Raw genomic sequence first — 16,436 nt, forward strand, 5'->3', positions numbered from 1 at the left:
GCATTCCCATATGACACATCAGTAATAGCTTTAGACAGTTGATGCCTATACTGGGGTTTGACATGTTTGTTCACAGACTCTAGTGCAGAAACAACTACAAACGCCACACCAGCAAAAGGTAAGTTCGAATTTATTTGTGACCAGCAGCGGGGGGGGCAGACAGGTGGACGGAGCATCCACTGGGGTCGATGGGTGGACAGGCAGGCGAGCGCGTTGAGCGAGGGGGGGGGGGGGAATCCAGCAACGAAGGCGGACGGACAGGAAACGGAGCCAGGCAGGAGACGGGGGACGGCTGTGAGCAGGAGCCGGACGAGAGGCCAAACCAGACCCTCTTATAGACCAGAAACGAGGATTACTTCGGAACGAGGACTTTTTGACCAGGAACAGGAACTCACTGGAAGCGTAGAACCATCTGGCAGCGCTATCAGGATCCGGCTTCTATAAAAACGCTCCTCCTGATGAATAGATGAGCTCCAGCTGGCCGCTCCTGTCCGACACGCCCTGCAGGAGAGAGGGTAGGAGACAACACACATTCACAGCACCGCTTCGTGGACATGACAGTACCCTCCCCCTTAATGGACGCCTCTTGGCGGACAACTAGAGGTAGGAGCAGACGACCTCTCGAAGGAAGAGATGAGATCAGGGTCCAAAATAAAGGAACGGGGAATCCAGGACCGATGTTCCGGTCCATACCCCTCCCAGTCCACCAGATATTGACGGCCCCGCCCACGAGGGCGGACCGCCAGGATGCGTCGGACAGAAAAGGCAGGATGGCCATCCACTAGCCGGGAGGGTGGAGGGGGGTCCGGTGGAGGGCACAAGGGACTGGAATGAACAGGCTTGATCTGAGAAACATGAAAAACCGGGTGAACCCGGAGGTGAGAAGGGAGTTTGAGGCGCACTGTAGAGGGGCTCATGACCGAAATGATGGTAAAAGGGCCAAGGAACCTAGGAGAGAGTTTCTTAGAGGTGGACTTAAGGGGAAAATCCTTCGAAGAGAGCCAAACCTCTTGGCCAGGGGTGTACTGGGGAGCCGGCATACGTCGTCTGTCAGCTATCCTTTTATTCTGAAAGGAGGTGCGTTGCAGGGCAGCCTTAGTTTGCCCCCACACTCTCTGACACCTTCTGAGGTGGGTTTTAACAGAAGGGGTGGCTGATTCTGGAAAAGAGGACGGTAGGAGAGGTGGCTGGTAGCCAATAGAGGCTTCAAACGGGGAAAAGCCTGTAGCGGCCGAGACATGCGTGTTGTGCGCATACTCCACCCAAGGTAGGTGGGTGCTCCAAGAACCAGGATTAGATGCACAAACACAACGCAGGGTATTCTCCAGCTCCTGATTAAGTCTCTCACATTGTCCGTTGGTCTGGGGGTGGAAGCCAGAAGATAGACAGGGCTTGGCCCCTAGCGTGGAGCAAAAATCCTTCCACACATGTGAGACAAACTGAGGCCCTCTGTCGGAGACAATCTCAGATGGGATGCCGTGCAGGCGGAAGACATGCTGTAAAAGGAGTCTGGCTGTCTCGGGGGCCGACGGGAGCTTGGCCAATGCCACTAGGTGGCATGCCTTGGAGAACCTGTCAATGATGGTGAGAATGACTGATTTATTATGGGAGGAGGGAAGACCAGTGATGAAGTCCAGGGCAATGTGAGACCAGGGACGTGAAGGGACTTCGAGAGGCTGGAGCAGGCCGGCAGGAGGGCGGTAGGACGATTTACCCCTAGCACAGGCGCTGCAGGCCCTGACATATTCCTGCACATCCTGGTTAAGGGATGGCCACCAAAAATAGCGTCGGAGGAGTCCAATAGTGCGGCTAACCCCAGAGTGACAGGAGAACCTCGATGCGTGACCCCAATGGATCACTTGACACCGCATGGAGGTGGGGACAAAGGTTCGATTGGGGGGACCTCCTCCAGGGTCCGGTTCACCTGCTAGGGCTGCTTTGAGGGAACTCTCCAGCTCCCATGTGATGGAACCGACCGTACAGGTGGGCGGGAGGACACTCTTGGAGGAGTCATCCAAGCTGTCAGGGGAATGCTGTCTGGAGAGGGCGTCTGGTTTAGAATTTTTGGACCCAGGGCGGTATGTGATTGTCAGGTTAAAACGGGAAAAGAACAGCGTCCAGCGGGCCTGTCTAGGGTTCAGGCGCTTAGCAGACTGCAGGTAGGCTAAGTTTTTATGGTCTGTCCAGACCAGGATGGGCTGCTCTGTGCCTTCAAGCCAGTGTCGCCATTCCTCCAAAGCCAATTTGATGGCTAGGAGCTCCTTGTCGCCAATGTTATAATTGCGTTCGGGAGGAGTGAAACGTTTAGAGAAAAAGGCGCATGGGTGAAGCTTATTATCGAGGTGAGACCGTTGGGACAGAACGGCCCCTACCCCGGTGTCGGATGCATCCACCTCTAATATGAACTGAGTAGATGGGTCTGGGTGAATCAGAATGGGTGCGTTAACAAACCTCTTCTTGAGCTCTGAGAAGGCCCGGTCAGCTTCTTGGGTCCAGGAAAAAGGTCTCTTGATAGAGGTAAGAGCCGTGAGGGGGGCGGCCACCAAACTGAAGCCTCTGATGAACCGCCTGTAGAAGTTCGAGAAACCTAGGAAGCGCTGCAGCTGCTTCCTGGAAGTTGGAACTGGCCACTCCTGGACAGCCTGGGTCTTCTCAGGGCTGGGCCTCACCTGTCCTCCCTCAAACACAAAACCCAGGAAGGTCAAGGATGGTTTATGAAACTCACATTTCTCTGCTTTCACAAACAGGTTATTCTCCAGTAAACGTTGAAGAACCTTCCTTACGTGGGTCCGGTGTTCGGTGATACTGTTGGAGAAGATTAGAATGTCATCCAAATAGACAAACACAAAAACATTCAAGTAATCCCGAAGGACATCATTTACTAGGGCCTGGAAAACTGCTGGAGCGTTGCAAAGTCCAAAAGGCATAACCAAGTATTCAAAATGTCCAATGTGGGTCTTGAAAGCAGTCTTCCATTCGTCTCCCTCTCTTATTCGCACTAAGTGGTAAGCATTGCGCAGATCTAATTTGGAGAAAATGGTGGCCCTTTGGACCGACTCAAAGGATGAAGAGATGAGAGGGAGAGAGTATTTGTTCTTGACGGTAATTTGATTAAGCCCCCGATAATCAATGCAGGGACGGAGTGACTTGTCTTTCTTTTGGACAAAGAAAAACCCCGCCCCCATGGGAGAAGAGGAGGGACGGATTATGCCTGCGGAAACAGACTCAGAAATGTATCTCTCCATGGCTTCATGTTCAGGTCTTGACAGATTGTAAAGTCTGCCTGAAGGCAGGGGGGCTCCAGGGAGCAATTCAATTGCACAATCATAAGGGCGGTGTGCAGGGAGAGATAGAGCTAGTGCCTTATTGAAAACTCTCTTAAGATCATGATACTCGGTGGGAACCGATGATAAGTCTGGGGGTTCAGGTTCTGCAGTAGGGCTGGGGGGCCCCCTAGGGACGGCAGATTGTAAACAGCAACTATGACAGTGTTCGCTCCACGACTCAATGAGACCATTAGACCAGTTAATGTGCGGGTTGTGAGTCTGTAACCAAGGGTAACCAAGAACCAGGGGGGCGGACTCGGTCGGAAACACAAAAAAAGAAATCTGTTCATGGTGATTTCCTGAAACCACTAACGAGAGTGGGTCAGTGCGGCAGGTTATGGTAGTTAATGGACCTCCGTCCAATGCCGACACTGGAATGGGGGCAGAGAGAGTGTGGACCGGGATGTCATACTCCTTAACAACCTCTGGACTGATTAAGTTTTGCTCGGCCCCTGAATCAATAAATGCTAGTATGGGATGCGTCTCTCGACGGATACAAAGAAGGGAAGGGATACTCACATGAGGTTTGGTGGTGAGTTTGCCCGCCAGTACCCCCACGCTTACTGACGGGCCCCGGCTTTTGGGCGAACAGGGCAGTTGGCGATGAAGTGGGCGGGAACCCCGCAGTACAAGCAGCATCCGGCGTCTCTCCGCCGTTGACGCTCCTCGGGAGTGAGCCGGGCCCGACCAATCTCCATAGGTTCAGGCGGTGGTAATGGGGACGAAGGGGAACTCGGGGTCGGAGATGTGACTCTGGGAACCTCGGTCCTAGACGGGACTGCGGAGGTCCCGGATCGTTGTCTGGACCTCTCCCGTATCCGGTTATCAATCCGGACTGCTAGATTGATTAGCTCCTCGAGAGTCTTAGATTCGTCACGGTAAGAAAGTTCATCTTTCATCCTCTCGGAGAGAGCGTTGCGGAAAGCCCCTTTAAGAGCCGCACTGTTCCACCCCGTCTCAGCAGCCAGAATGTGGAACTCCACTACGAGTTCAGAGACAGGCCGGTTACCCTGTCGTAGCTCCCAAAGTCTCTTGCTAGCGTCCTCCCTACTGGCTGCCATATCAAAAACCTGCTTGAAGGACTCAATAAAGTCATCATATGAGTAACGATGCACGCTTGACTCGTTAATTATCGCCTCAGCCCATTTCAGGGCCTTGCCTCTTAAAAGACCAACGACATATGAAATCTTACTGGCGTCATCGCGGAAGGATTGAGGCGATCGGCCAAAAACCAGAGCACACTGGAGCAGGAAACCCCTGCACTTACCCTGCTCCCCGGAAAACGGCTCCGGCGGAGGGGAAATAACCTCACGGAAGCTGGGTGAAGGGGAGGTAGTGACGGGAGCAGGCGAGGCGGCAGGAGTACCGGTTCCTGCGGCAGACAGCTTGATCTTAGCACTTATCTCCTTCAGCTGCTGCGACAGTTCGGAAAGGCTCTGCGTTAGCTCAGACTGCTGCTGCTGCATAGCCTGAAGCGCGTTGTTATGGCGGCCTAACAGAACTCCTTGCTCTGTTACTGCAGTTCGTAGTTGCGCTGCAGAGTCAACATGGCCAGATGGTTCTGACATGTTTGTTCACAGACTCTAGTGCAGAAACAACTACAAACGCCACACCAGCAAAAGGTAAGTTCGAATTTATTTGTGACCAGCAGCGGGGGGGGCAGACAGGTGGACGGAGCATCCACTGGGGTCGATGGGTGGACAGGCAGGCGAGCGCGTTGAGCGAGGGGGGGGGGGGAATCCAGCAACGAAGGCGGACGGACAGGAAACGGAGCCAGGCAGGAGACGGGGGACGGCTGTGAGCAGGAGCCGGACGAGAGGCCAAACCAGACCCTCTTATAGACCAGAAACGAGGATTACTTCGGAACGAGGACTTTTTGACCAGGAACAGGAACTCACTGGAAGCGTAGAACCATCTGGCAGCGCTATCAGGATCCGGCTTCTATAAAAACGCTCCTCCTGATGAATAGATGAGCTCCAGCTGGCCGCTCCTGTCCGACACGCCCTGCAGGAGAGAGGGTAGGAGACAACACACATTCACAGCACCGCTTCGTGGACATGACAGGGTTAAGTCATGTTAGGTATTTAAAACATCATGATGTGGGTAAATGAAATGAGTTAAAAGTAATTTCAACCAATATAATCAGTATAATATACTAAAATAATATTTCATTTGCTTGTATTCCTACCTTTGTGCAGCTAAGCCTTTAATAAGCATGAAGGCTGCACTTTGGCACAGCTCACATAAACATGATTTCATTAAAGTTGTTGTAAAAGTGTCACCATCAAGATTATATGGCTGGTTTATTACAAAAGTCCAAGACTCTGCCAATCAGTTTTGGAGTTATCAAAATATTTTTTGTCCTCTCACTGATATCTGCCATCTTAAACTTAGTCATTGTCTTAACAGTTTTACTAAATTCCAAAGCAAGTGGTAATTATAATCCTGTGTGCATTGTGAGGGTGAGCAAAATCCCCTCTCAACGTGGGACCGTTGAGAATGTGTTCAGAGTTTATGAGTTTGTTTGTGTCTGGGTTTCTTTTCTTTTTTTCACATTGCTTCCAGAGCCATCATTTTTATTTTTAGCTCAGTAGCTGACCTCACAGACCCTGCAGGTCCCTAAGTGCCAGTGGGACTGAGATTTTGGATGTCTACTTTCCTTGAACACAAATCCTCACACTTACAGGCACATGGCCACACACTTTATTTTAAAACAACCACTAAAGTGTGAAATAAAGTGGGATGTGCCAAGCTCATAATGGGACATGTGAGGAGGACACTAAATGGACCCCCCTTTTGATTCTTCTGTAGCTCTGACTGAAAGGTCACTTTGTCCTTCCAGTCAGAGCTACAGATGAACTGAACTCTGTGCCAACATTGAAGTTCATTAGTGAAACACAAGTCAAAGTGTGAGGCCATGTTGCTTGTCGAATGGCCTTTCACAATCTTTCCTGTACCAGGAATTCATTATTTTACAAACGAGATACTTTAAATGTGTCCTTGAAACAAACATACAGATTCATGGATGCACTGTTGCTTCATGCAGATTAAGTCCCAGTCTGGTAGTTTTTGTTATTCTGATATCTGCGACTGGTTCCTGATCTTGGCGCCTGCCGTATGGGTTACCATAGCAATGCGTGTGACCTACAGTCAAGTGGTCTCCTGTGCCGAGCCAGGCAAACTGACAGCCGAGGTCTGAATGTGACATTAGGAGACCAGAGCACCTCATAAATCTGCGGGAAGCAGACCGTGAAACCCAACGGTGAGACTTTGACAAGTTCTGGAATGAAATGGAAACTGAAAAGTTCGTGCTTTCTTCGCAAAGGATGAAATGTTGACCTTAAAGCTCTGCGTTCACACATGCACAATTCTCAATTACAAGATGCAGCGTTGACAAGCAATTATTATATGTGATCGTAGCGTCAAATGGGACTGAGAGAGTTTCGTAAGCAAGGTGGAGTTTAAAGCCTATGTGGCCATGTTGTGTCAGTGATTTGCAGAATTAATCAAACTTTTTCACACTTTGTGATGCTAAAACCAGAGAGTGTAGTTATTTAACTGATAGACAAACCTAAAATAACTGGGACTATCACAACATTAGTGGACAAATAGCATCATGAAGACCAAGGAAATTTGCAGACGTGTCAGGGAGAAGGGTGTGAAGATGTTTAAAGCCAGTTTTAAGATTGCAAAAGATTACCACAAGCTTTGGATACCTCATAGAGATTAGTCCTTAGGGCCCCCTGTCCTGCATGTTTTAGATGTGTCTCTGTACCAACACAACCAATTCAAATCACAGTGTTATCTTGTCAGCATGATACTAAGGGTTGCAGAACCCTTTTAAACACTCTTTTAAGTGCTAAAACATGCAGGACCAGGCAAGGGAGCAATAATCACAGAAGCTCTTTAGAGGGCAAAGGTAACTCTGGTAGAGCTACAGAGATCCATAGGACAACAGCCAGTCATAAAAAGTGTCATAAAGACAGTCAATATTAAAGGAATGGTGGTCGGTTCAGACTAAAATGTAACACTTTGGGCAAATATCTGAATATTGTGTGTTATGGAAAACTAATACTGCAAGTTGCCTTGAACCCAACATTTGAACAGTAACAATTGTTACTGGTGTCAGCATCATGCTGTGGAGGCAGAGGGGCTGGTTGGAGTTGAGGGAAGGTTAAATCAACCTAATTCCTAAGAGACAACATGCTAAAGACTGTAAGACTTAAGTATGGGGTTGTGGACGTCTTTTCATCAAGACAACAACCAAATGATACAACCAGATCTATAATTCAAAAAAATCATATTCAGGATTTGTTAGAATGCATTACAGCTGTTCAGTAAAAATTAGATCAAAATCCAAATGAGAGTCTATGGCAGGACTTGAAAATCTCTGGTCACAAATCTCAATCTAACTGAGAATGAGTTATCTAGCAAAGAAGAATAGATACGAGTTTCAGTCTCCAGATGTGCCAATCTGGTAGAGACCCCAGAGAAAAACTACAGATTTACAAATATTGAGTCAGTTTTGAAGAATACAAATGCAAAAGTGTTCACAAAACTGTAGAACACCAAACATATTTTTCCTAAAACTTTGTAACTGTGCTGCAGAATGTATTGGACTGTATCAGAAAGAAATCCTATTATGATAACATTGAAGTTTGTGTTTGCACTGTGACAAAATATGATAAAGTTCAGTAAGTGGGGAAACCTTTGCAATTCATAGTGAGATGTGATGTGATAAGACAATATGCATGCGAATCATATTTTGTCACTTTCTATCTAGATGCACCATCCAGAACGAGTGTGCCCGAGGGTTGCTGCCTCGCTCCTGGATCACTCTGGGTGAAGGCCCCAAGCAGTGTCCCTCCATCACCCTGACCCCCCCAGAGATCAGCATCTCTTCAGAAATCGAGGTACTGTTATCTCTCTCTCCCCCCTGCTATTGCCATCACCTTGTCATAAGCTGCAAGGAATGTCAGTAATGGGGTCACTGTATTTAAAGCAGATTTTTCCCACACACATTTATAATCTGACACCACCTCTGTCGTTGCCCGCCCTATTATTATAACTCGGCTGATACGATCAGACCACAGCTGTTTGATGCTGCAGCCCCCCCTTTTAATGCCACCTTCTCCTTTTCAGTAAAGCTGACATTCATCTGCCTGTTTAGCTTTCTGATTTACAGCAGTACTGCCTTTGTTCACGGTCACCGCTCTGATAGCACCTCAGTCTAAATGCACTTTGCCGCACTGAATCACATGGGAGCTCTTTGTGCGGAAATAAGTGGCACACAGCTGCTAAACAAACAATCCAAATGTGAATTAAAAGATCTGTTTTCCCCTCTCAGGTCTTTCACTCACTGAGTGATTAAAGATGCAACCCTGAAATGAGAATTTCATGCAGTACTGAAATTTTGCTCTTCCCTAATATTGTTTTGTGACATCTAAGAATTTAAGGTCGTTTGAATTGTAAATAATCTGACCCTAAATGAAGTCCAGCTATCCTGATACGTCCATAAATCTGGACTGAGATGTCGAGTTTCTAGACAAAAGCTTTTTCCCCTCATGAAACCATTGAACCAGTGGTCTCAAACTGCAGTCATCAAGGACTGGTGTCCTATAACTTTTAAATGTCTCTCAGCTTCAGCCCACCTGGCGCCAATATTAGCTAATTAGCAGAGGTCTGTAGAGCTTGACTGCATGCCGTGGAGGCAGTTAGTGATTTAATTCAAGTGTGTAGGACAAGGGACACATCTAAAAGTTGAAGGACACTGATTCTCAAAGACGACAGTTTAAGACCACTGCACTAAACCAAGCATGAGACTATGCTGTGGTCTGATTAAACCAGGTATGTTTGTTATTAAAAAACGTTTGTACATCATTAAAGGAAGTCACACCTACTGTAAAACATGGTGGTGGCAGCCTCGGGGTTACTTTTCTTCAAATAGATCTGAAGTTTTTCCTGAGGTGGATGAAACTTCTACCAGAACCAGATTTAGTCTAAACAGTTATCTGCTTTGCTCAGCTGGGACTTGAGATTGAATGAGATAAAAACATGCAAAGAGGCACTGGGATAAAGTCTGTCTATCAGTAGAAAAAGCAGCTGAAGACCATAACTACAGAGCTAGATCAAGATAAACTAACTATCATCTCTATCAAAAAAAGGAAAGTTTTATGCCTAATCTTAAAAGTAAACAGGGGGTCTGCCTCATAAACAGACACAGGCATCTGGTTCCACAGGAGAGGAGCCTGATAATTGAAAAAGACCCTGCCGTTTAAAAGCCAAGTGCTCTGTTGGGAACATAGAGTTACAGTAAGAAATTAATATATACTCTAAACTCATCACTGGGCAAGAATGTCGTATATGTGGGGGTTTTAATGATGTTTTTTTTCAGGGTTTAATGGCTATACAGCAAACATGTTCAATAACTTAATAAAGAAGATCTGGATGCACAAGATTGATTATAATACTAATTTTTCTCTAAATTACTCAGGGTCAAAATTATACATGCAGTCCGGCTAATGTTGGTAAGCAAACTATAACCCAACCACATGTTTGTTGCATTCATGAACAACCCTCTTGCATAGTTTTGACCACTGCTGCTCATGTTCTCACTAAAACTTATAAAATAGAGAACATCAGTACAGTTTTAAAGTGCTTCTGCTGGCTTCCTGTAGCTCTAAGAATAAACTTTAAAATACTTTTGTTAGTTTAGAAACGATCACCAAAGTAGATTAAAGACCTGTTGTTATCGTATAAACCTTCTAGAGCACTCAGGTCTTTTGGTTCTTCTGGTCTACTCTACATCCCTAGAATCAGAACCAAACATGAAGACACACAGTTTTTATGCCCCACTATTTTGGAATAAATTTCCAGAAATCTGCAAAGATCCAGAGACACTAACCCTAAAACACAACAAACCTACACCAAAAACCCACTTGTTTACAGTTGCATTTGATTAATAAGAACAGAAACTTTATTCTGTTCTGCCAGATGATTATTCTTGATAATTTTAATTCTTTAATAATTGGTTTTGCATTATGTATTTATGGTGTAGAGCACTTAAAACTTGTTGAAATGTGCAGTAGAAGTAAATTTGTCTTGGTTTGATTTGTTTTTGGGTCCTGGGTTGTTGTTTGGCAGTTTTGTGGTCTGAGTAAATGTTCAGACTTTCCATCATTGTCATGCATTTGTTCTAAATAATTACCTCAATAATGCAGATTTTTGCCATTTCCTAAATCTGTGTGGGTGTTTGTTCTTTGGTGGCATTGCTGGGCTTCTTTAACAGCGCCAGCCTGATTTAATCATTCTTGGCAGGATAATATATCTGGGTTCAAAGATTCCCTGAGTGGTCTGACATGCAAACTGTTGTTTTCAATAATCCCCTCTCATCAGTGCATCGTGTTACAGGGAGATAACAATGCCGTGATTAGATCACTGATCTCTGCCACTTGGAATATATTTGACCTCTAATTACGGAGCGTAATTTGATGGAAGGCGGAGACGACAGGTCATTAATTGCTTCATTAATTGTGAATATTTGCTTGTTGGGGAGGTCGGTCTTCAGCGGGCCACAATTGCTTCACCAAACAGCTAATTCACCGGCAGGAAGCTTAGCTCAAGGTTGTCTCCGCAAACAGGAAGCAGGAGGCAGGAAGTCAGGGCCCGAGCGAGGGAAATGAACAATTCCAGCAAACAATGGGGCAGATTTTTGAGACATGTCAGCACAAACAGCTGACCACCTCAGCTCCTACCTGCTGAGACACTGATTTGTTTTTCTACAGTCCAAGATCCTCTCTCCAAACTTCCACCCTCATCCTCAGCCTACCTGTTTTTTTTTTCCTCACATTGAATTCATTTAACTAAAATTCAGACATGTCAGCGAGGTGTTATGTTTCTCATTATACATCTGTCATACTTCATCACTTTCTGCAGATTTAGATGTGATTCTAGCACTCTGCCATCTGTTTCTCCATCACATGGTAGTTTTCTCTTTTTCTGCCTGATCTCCTGAGCAATCTTGAAGGGGCGCCAACATCCTCCGCCCTCTCTCGTCGAGCGTGTGCGCACAAACTCAACCAGAACACACATTTGCGGGCACGGCAAATTAAAAATCTAATTAATTTTGATCAACATGAGCAGCTATTTATGTTTCTGCTCCTATATCTGTTATTTTTTGTTTGTTTGGGGTTTTTTTCTTTCGCTGCAGGCTGTTGGCATCCTAATAAACGGCAGCATTCCCGATCTGATTGGCTCGAAGGTAGAGTGTGAGTACAAGCCCGGGGTTTCCACTGCTGCCACTGTCTATGGTCTCGCTCAGATCCAGACCTGCCCACTCCTTTCACCAGAAAACTACCAACCAATACCCTCTGGCACAGGTGAGCCATCCATTTGTCAGACACATTCATTTTTTAAAATTTTTTTTAGCATAGAACAAATGTAATTTCCGCTCTCATCTCTCATAATGCAGAAAAGGGTCTGAGTCTGGTGCCATCTATTTTGCTTTATGAGAGCGATACCATCTCCAAATGTTGCAGAGCTTGACACATGCGGCCTTTGTTTCTGCAGATCACCTCACTGTTTCGGTGGCGATAAAGGTGAATGGCACGTCTGTTGTTTCTGGGAGCTTCATCATCTACGACTGTGAGAAAACTGGACAAATACACCCAAAGACCGCGTAAGTCAAACATTTCATGTCACAATTTCAGAGTTTGGAATTCTTGGCAAATATTTGATGATTCTGTGTCACAGCTCTTCTTAATGCACTTTTTTTTCCTCCTGTTGATAATTTTTTCTTCTCTTTTGACATCTTTCTACTTTCTTCCTCAGATTCTAATATAAAAAGATCCCCCTTCTAGTTTTTAATTAAATGTATAATTAAGGTTTTCACATGAACAGCACATAGCGATGGCATGCTGTCAACGATGACACTGGTGGGTTTCACACTTCTCCATTTGAGACACTTTTACAAAAAGCTCCAACTACCTGATGTTCAGTTTAACGTCTTAAATTACTAGTTAGCATTTCATTCAAATGAGAATTTTGGGTCTGAGATGTAAATTGATGATTCCCTGCTGTCGCACTGACAGCTTTAAAGTCCTTTAAAGTTTTTGTTTGAACTCTGGCTGCTTTTCTCTTATTTCCACTAGTTTTTGTTTTTTTTAGAGGAATGAGTTTGGTTTGTTTTTCTTGTTAACTCACCAGATACATTCCTATAAAATTTTAAATTGAATCTCTTGGCACTTAGTTACCAGCATCTTATAAGAAAGACATAATTTTCTCCCCATTTTTAGTTTAATCTTTGAAAAGTAGTAAATACTAAAATAGCTTAAGATAAGGTAGTTCCTAAAGAGCATAAAACTAAATCTTATAATATTTGAGAATTTAAGGATGAGACATCGCTCTGGACTTTAACTGGACCATCCTTCCCTGCCAGGTCATTATTGTAAATAAGAATTTGTTCTTAATACCTCGCCTGGTTAAATAAAGGTTAACTAAAACACAATAAAATAAAAATGTGAACGTTTTTTAATCTAAAACATTTCATTTCAGCTTATTGTGTGTTTAGAGTCATTGTCTGGGTTGAAGCTGGAAATCTACCTTAGCCTTAAGTCTCTTATAACCTCAAACAGGTTTTCTTTTACAATTGTCTTATATTGTAACATCTGCCAAAATGAGTAAAAAAAACCATAAGAAATGAAAACTTATGAAAGTTTGAAGAACAGGCCCAGCACTACTTTAAGGAGTTTGTTCCTTGTAAACTGGATTCCACAAAGCTGTGCTTCTGATCTGCGTTTTCTGAAAGGACAGAAATCCAAATAAATATGTAAACCACATCGCAAGTCACCCTATTAAATTTAACTCTCACTTTATTAGTAAGTGCTTTGCTCTCTTTACTGGGTAGAACATTCATTTCCAATAGACTATTTATTCTCTCTGCCTGCGGCTTTTATTGAATTACTTGATCTGATTATATCCTCATCACTTTCCCACGTTTTAACGACAAGGCTTATAATAAATCCCCCAAAACAATCCCTCCTAAAGGAGACTAAACACCAACAAACTGCTCTTGTCGCAGTCTCCAAACAGAAAACCTGAACCCAAATATCAAGTGTTTCCCTCAGTTCCATTTCAGATCTGCACACACAGCTGGACAATAAAGACAAAGCAAAGCCTCAATTCTGTGTTTGTTCTTCTTCTTCTACGTCCCTCGTCTCCTCATCAAATGCTTTTTATTTAGGCCATGCTGGGTAAACACAGCCAACATGTCCTCTCCCAGGGCTTATTGTGTGTGTTTGGTTTGCTCAAGGTTTTCTCAGTGCGGGATCAAATGCGAGATTAATATTCTGTAAATGTTAAGCCAAAGGAAATTAGATATGTATGTTTGGTTGATCACACCCGTGTTTGTTCTTGTTAAAGACTTTGACTTGAATGTCCTTATCACAGCAGTGGCGTTTTTCCTCAAAATGTGGAGGCATTCCAGCTGGCATCCTCCTGCATGTTGGTGTTGCAGGATCTTCCCTATCTGATCCTGAGAGCCTCATCCATGTGCATTGAGTGTGTTTGACAGATTCACAGAGATCCCCCCCAAAAAAAGCATTTTGGTGTCCCCCTCCCTTTGTTCACTTTTTGAAAGTAGTTTCGAGGTGTGAACACAGCGGCTGCAGGTGTACGTGTGTGAGACTGCACCCAATATGTGGCGGGGTCCAGGAGTGTGAAATTAGACGGCGGTTTGTCGGAGGTGATAATGAGCAAAGTGCCATTCGCACAGGAAGAGCTTTTCGCAGAGAGGTGCAGAACTGCTGGGCTCTATCTGATCTCATTCACTTCATGCTGTTTTTTTTTTTAAACAGTGGGTTTTGTTATACACTTAGACCCAATGAAACCATATAAAATAGCTCTTCTTTATGAAAAGCGCCATCACTCTGCTAATAGATAAATCAAAGTTTTGAAGGATGAGAAAGGAAAACCTCTTTTTCTGAAGAAAGCATTTTCTTTGGTTTTAAAGCAGAGATCTTCCTCTGTTTTATGTTAACTGAGGCTATTATGTTTCATTTAAGTAATGTCGGGCATTAATGCTTTTAGAACCAAAGGCATTAGACTTTTTATCCCGCATACTTTGAATGAAATTATGTGCTTTTATAAAGCTAATTTCGTTTCAGTAATAAAGTTAATCGACAACATCATTGTTTGCTAGCTGAGTACAAACTCAACTGGTATGAACAAAACTAATTTCAAATTCCACGTATAATGTCATGACTTGTGATCTTTAAACACAAATATTGCTTTGATTCATTTGAATAAATCAGAATGCCACAGAAAAGAAAGTCATTGTAGTGATTAAACTAATAACAGTGAAAGTTGTGTGTTATATATTGTTTTGCAAGTAAGGTGATACATTACCAGTGTTTATTTCTGTGAATTTTGATGATTATGGACTATATCTAATGAAAACCTAAAATTCTGATTTTTATAAAAATCAGAATCCATCCATTGTCTAGATCTTTGCAGGGGAGGCTGGTGCTTTTCTCCAGCAGTCATTGGGAAAGAGGCAGGGTGCATCTTGGACGGGTCGCCAGTGCATCACATAGCAACACAGTACAAACAATCACTCACACGAAAAGACAATATAGAGACCAGTCAGCCTAATAGTTATGTTTTTGGACTGTGAAAGGAAGCTGCAGTACCTGGAGAGAACCCATGCATGTGCATATAAACTCCATGAAAGACCCCAGCTGGGACTAAAGGCCATTACCTTCTTGCTGCAATGCAACAGTGCTACCAACTGCACCACTGTGCATCCCATGCAATCCAAATCCAAATAATGAGAAATGCTTTTTATTTAGAAAATATCTGTCTACTAAAATATTCTTGTATTGTACAGTAAATACACTCAGTTCTTACTCGGTGGTACTTTTGCCTGAATGTCCTGCATCAGCATGGGGTAGGGCCTGCAGCTCTGCTGAGGGGTTGAAGAAGCCCAGCTTGCTTTAATAGCCATGTTCAGCTCAACTGCATGGTCTGGTCATATTCTTCTTGACAGCACTTCATAGTCTTAGTGGGGTTTAGATCAGATGGATTTTCTGGCTAGTAAAGCATTTATATATTATGCTGATTTTACCAGGCTATGGTCCTTTTTGCTATGGTCCTTTTGGTAGGTCATCCAAGTAGGTACAAAGTCCTTCTAGAAATAAAATCCCCATCTTCATGAAACCTTTGCACCTTTTTCTGCTGCAGTTTTTCCTTCCACTTTACTTTCTATAGATAGTCATGGACAGAGCTCTATGTGATCTCTCTCTCTCTCTCTCTCTCTCTCTGTAATGTCCCTTTTTAGCCATTTTTACAGAACATAATCATTACATAACATTATAAAAAAATCTTCATATTCATCTTATGTGATGAAGTTGAGTTTTACAGTAGCTATAAGTTGCAATAATAAAATGTTATAGACCTAAACTATCTCACAAATATCAATTATTTAACAAATAGCTCTCTGTCTGTAATTAATCCATATAATATGCTACATATACTTAAAATAAAATAAGAAATAAGAATAAAAAAAGAACTGTAAGCTTGACATTAGTGATTATAAAACAGAGGTTCGTAATTTGGTACTGTTTGTATTGTATTTTTTTGACTTTGTACAGTGGTAGGGTATATGTGTATTTATTAACTTTACACTATTATTAACTCTCCTGCTTATGGACTACAATAGAAAACTTGCTTCAGCTAAATCTGGTTTTTAACTAAATTGTTACAATTAATTAAGTATTTCATTCATTTACTGAGTTGCACCATTACAAAGAAGTAATTGTGAAAAATTCACAAATGTATTGTATCTGTAGGACTAATGTAGATTTCATAAGAAAATAGTGAAAAGATTGAGAAAATTTCACACCAAACCGTTTTTGCAGAACAACAGACGATGTGTAAGAGCTTGAAAATCAACACAGTTGCAGTTTTAATTTATCTATATCCTAACATGGTCGCAGGTTATTTATTTGGAAAGTTTGGATCTCATGTCTGTTGCCAGGAATTCAGAATATTTTGGCCTCCACTGACTGAATGTTGTCCAATATTTTTCATTGTGTTGATTTCTTTTTTCTTTTG

The 16,436-nt window shown here is 43.6% G+C and overlaps 1 protein-coding gene across 4 annotated transcripts in view; it reads left to right on the plus strand.

Moving 5' to 3' along the window:
• plxnd1 (plexin D1) overlaps window positions 1-16,436 on the plus strand; it is a 104,492-nt gene that overhangs the window by 20,506 nt on the left and 67,550 nt on the right. For all 4 annotated transcript variants that reach the window (XM_032558079.1, XM_032558236.1, XM_032557997.1 and 1 more), the window contains exons 5-7: window positions 8,110-8,239; window positions 11,536-11,704; window positions 11,895-12,003. In XM_032558079.1, coding sequence (XP_032413970.1) covers window positions 8,110-8,239; window positions 11,536-11,704; window positions 11,895-12,003 — 408 coding nt within the window. The remainder of the gene's footprint in view (window positions 1-8,109; window positions 8,240-11,535; window positions 11,705-11,894; window positions 12,004-16,436) is intronic.

The sequence above is a fragment of the Xiphophorus hellerii genome, chromosome 1 (genome assembly GCF_003331165.1).
Source record: "Xiphophorus hellerii strain 12219 chromosome 1, Xiphophorus_hellerii-4.1, whole genome shotgun sequence".
NCBI lineage: Eukaryota > Metazoa > Chordata > Actinopteri > Cyprinodontiformes > Poeciliidae > Xiphophorus > Xiphophorus hellerii.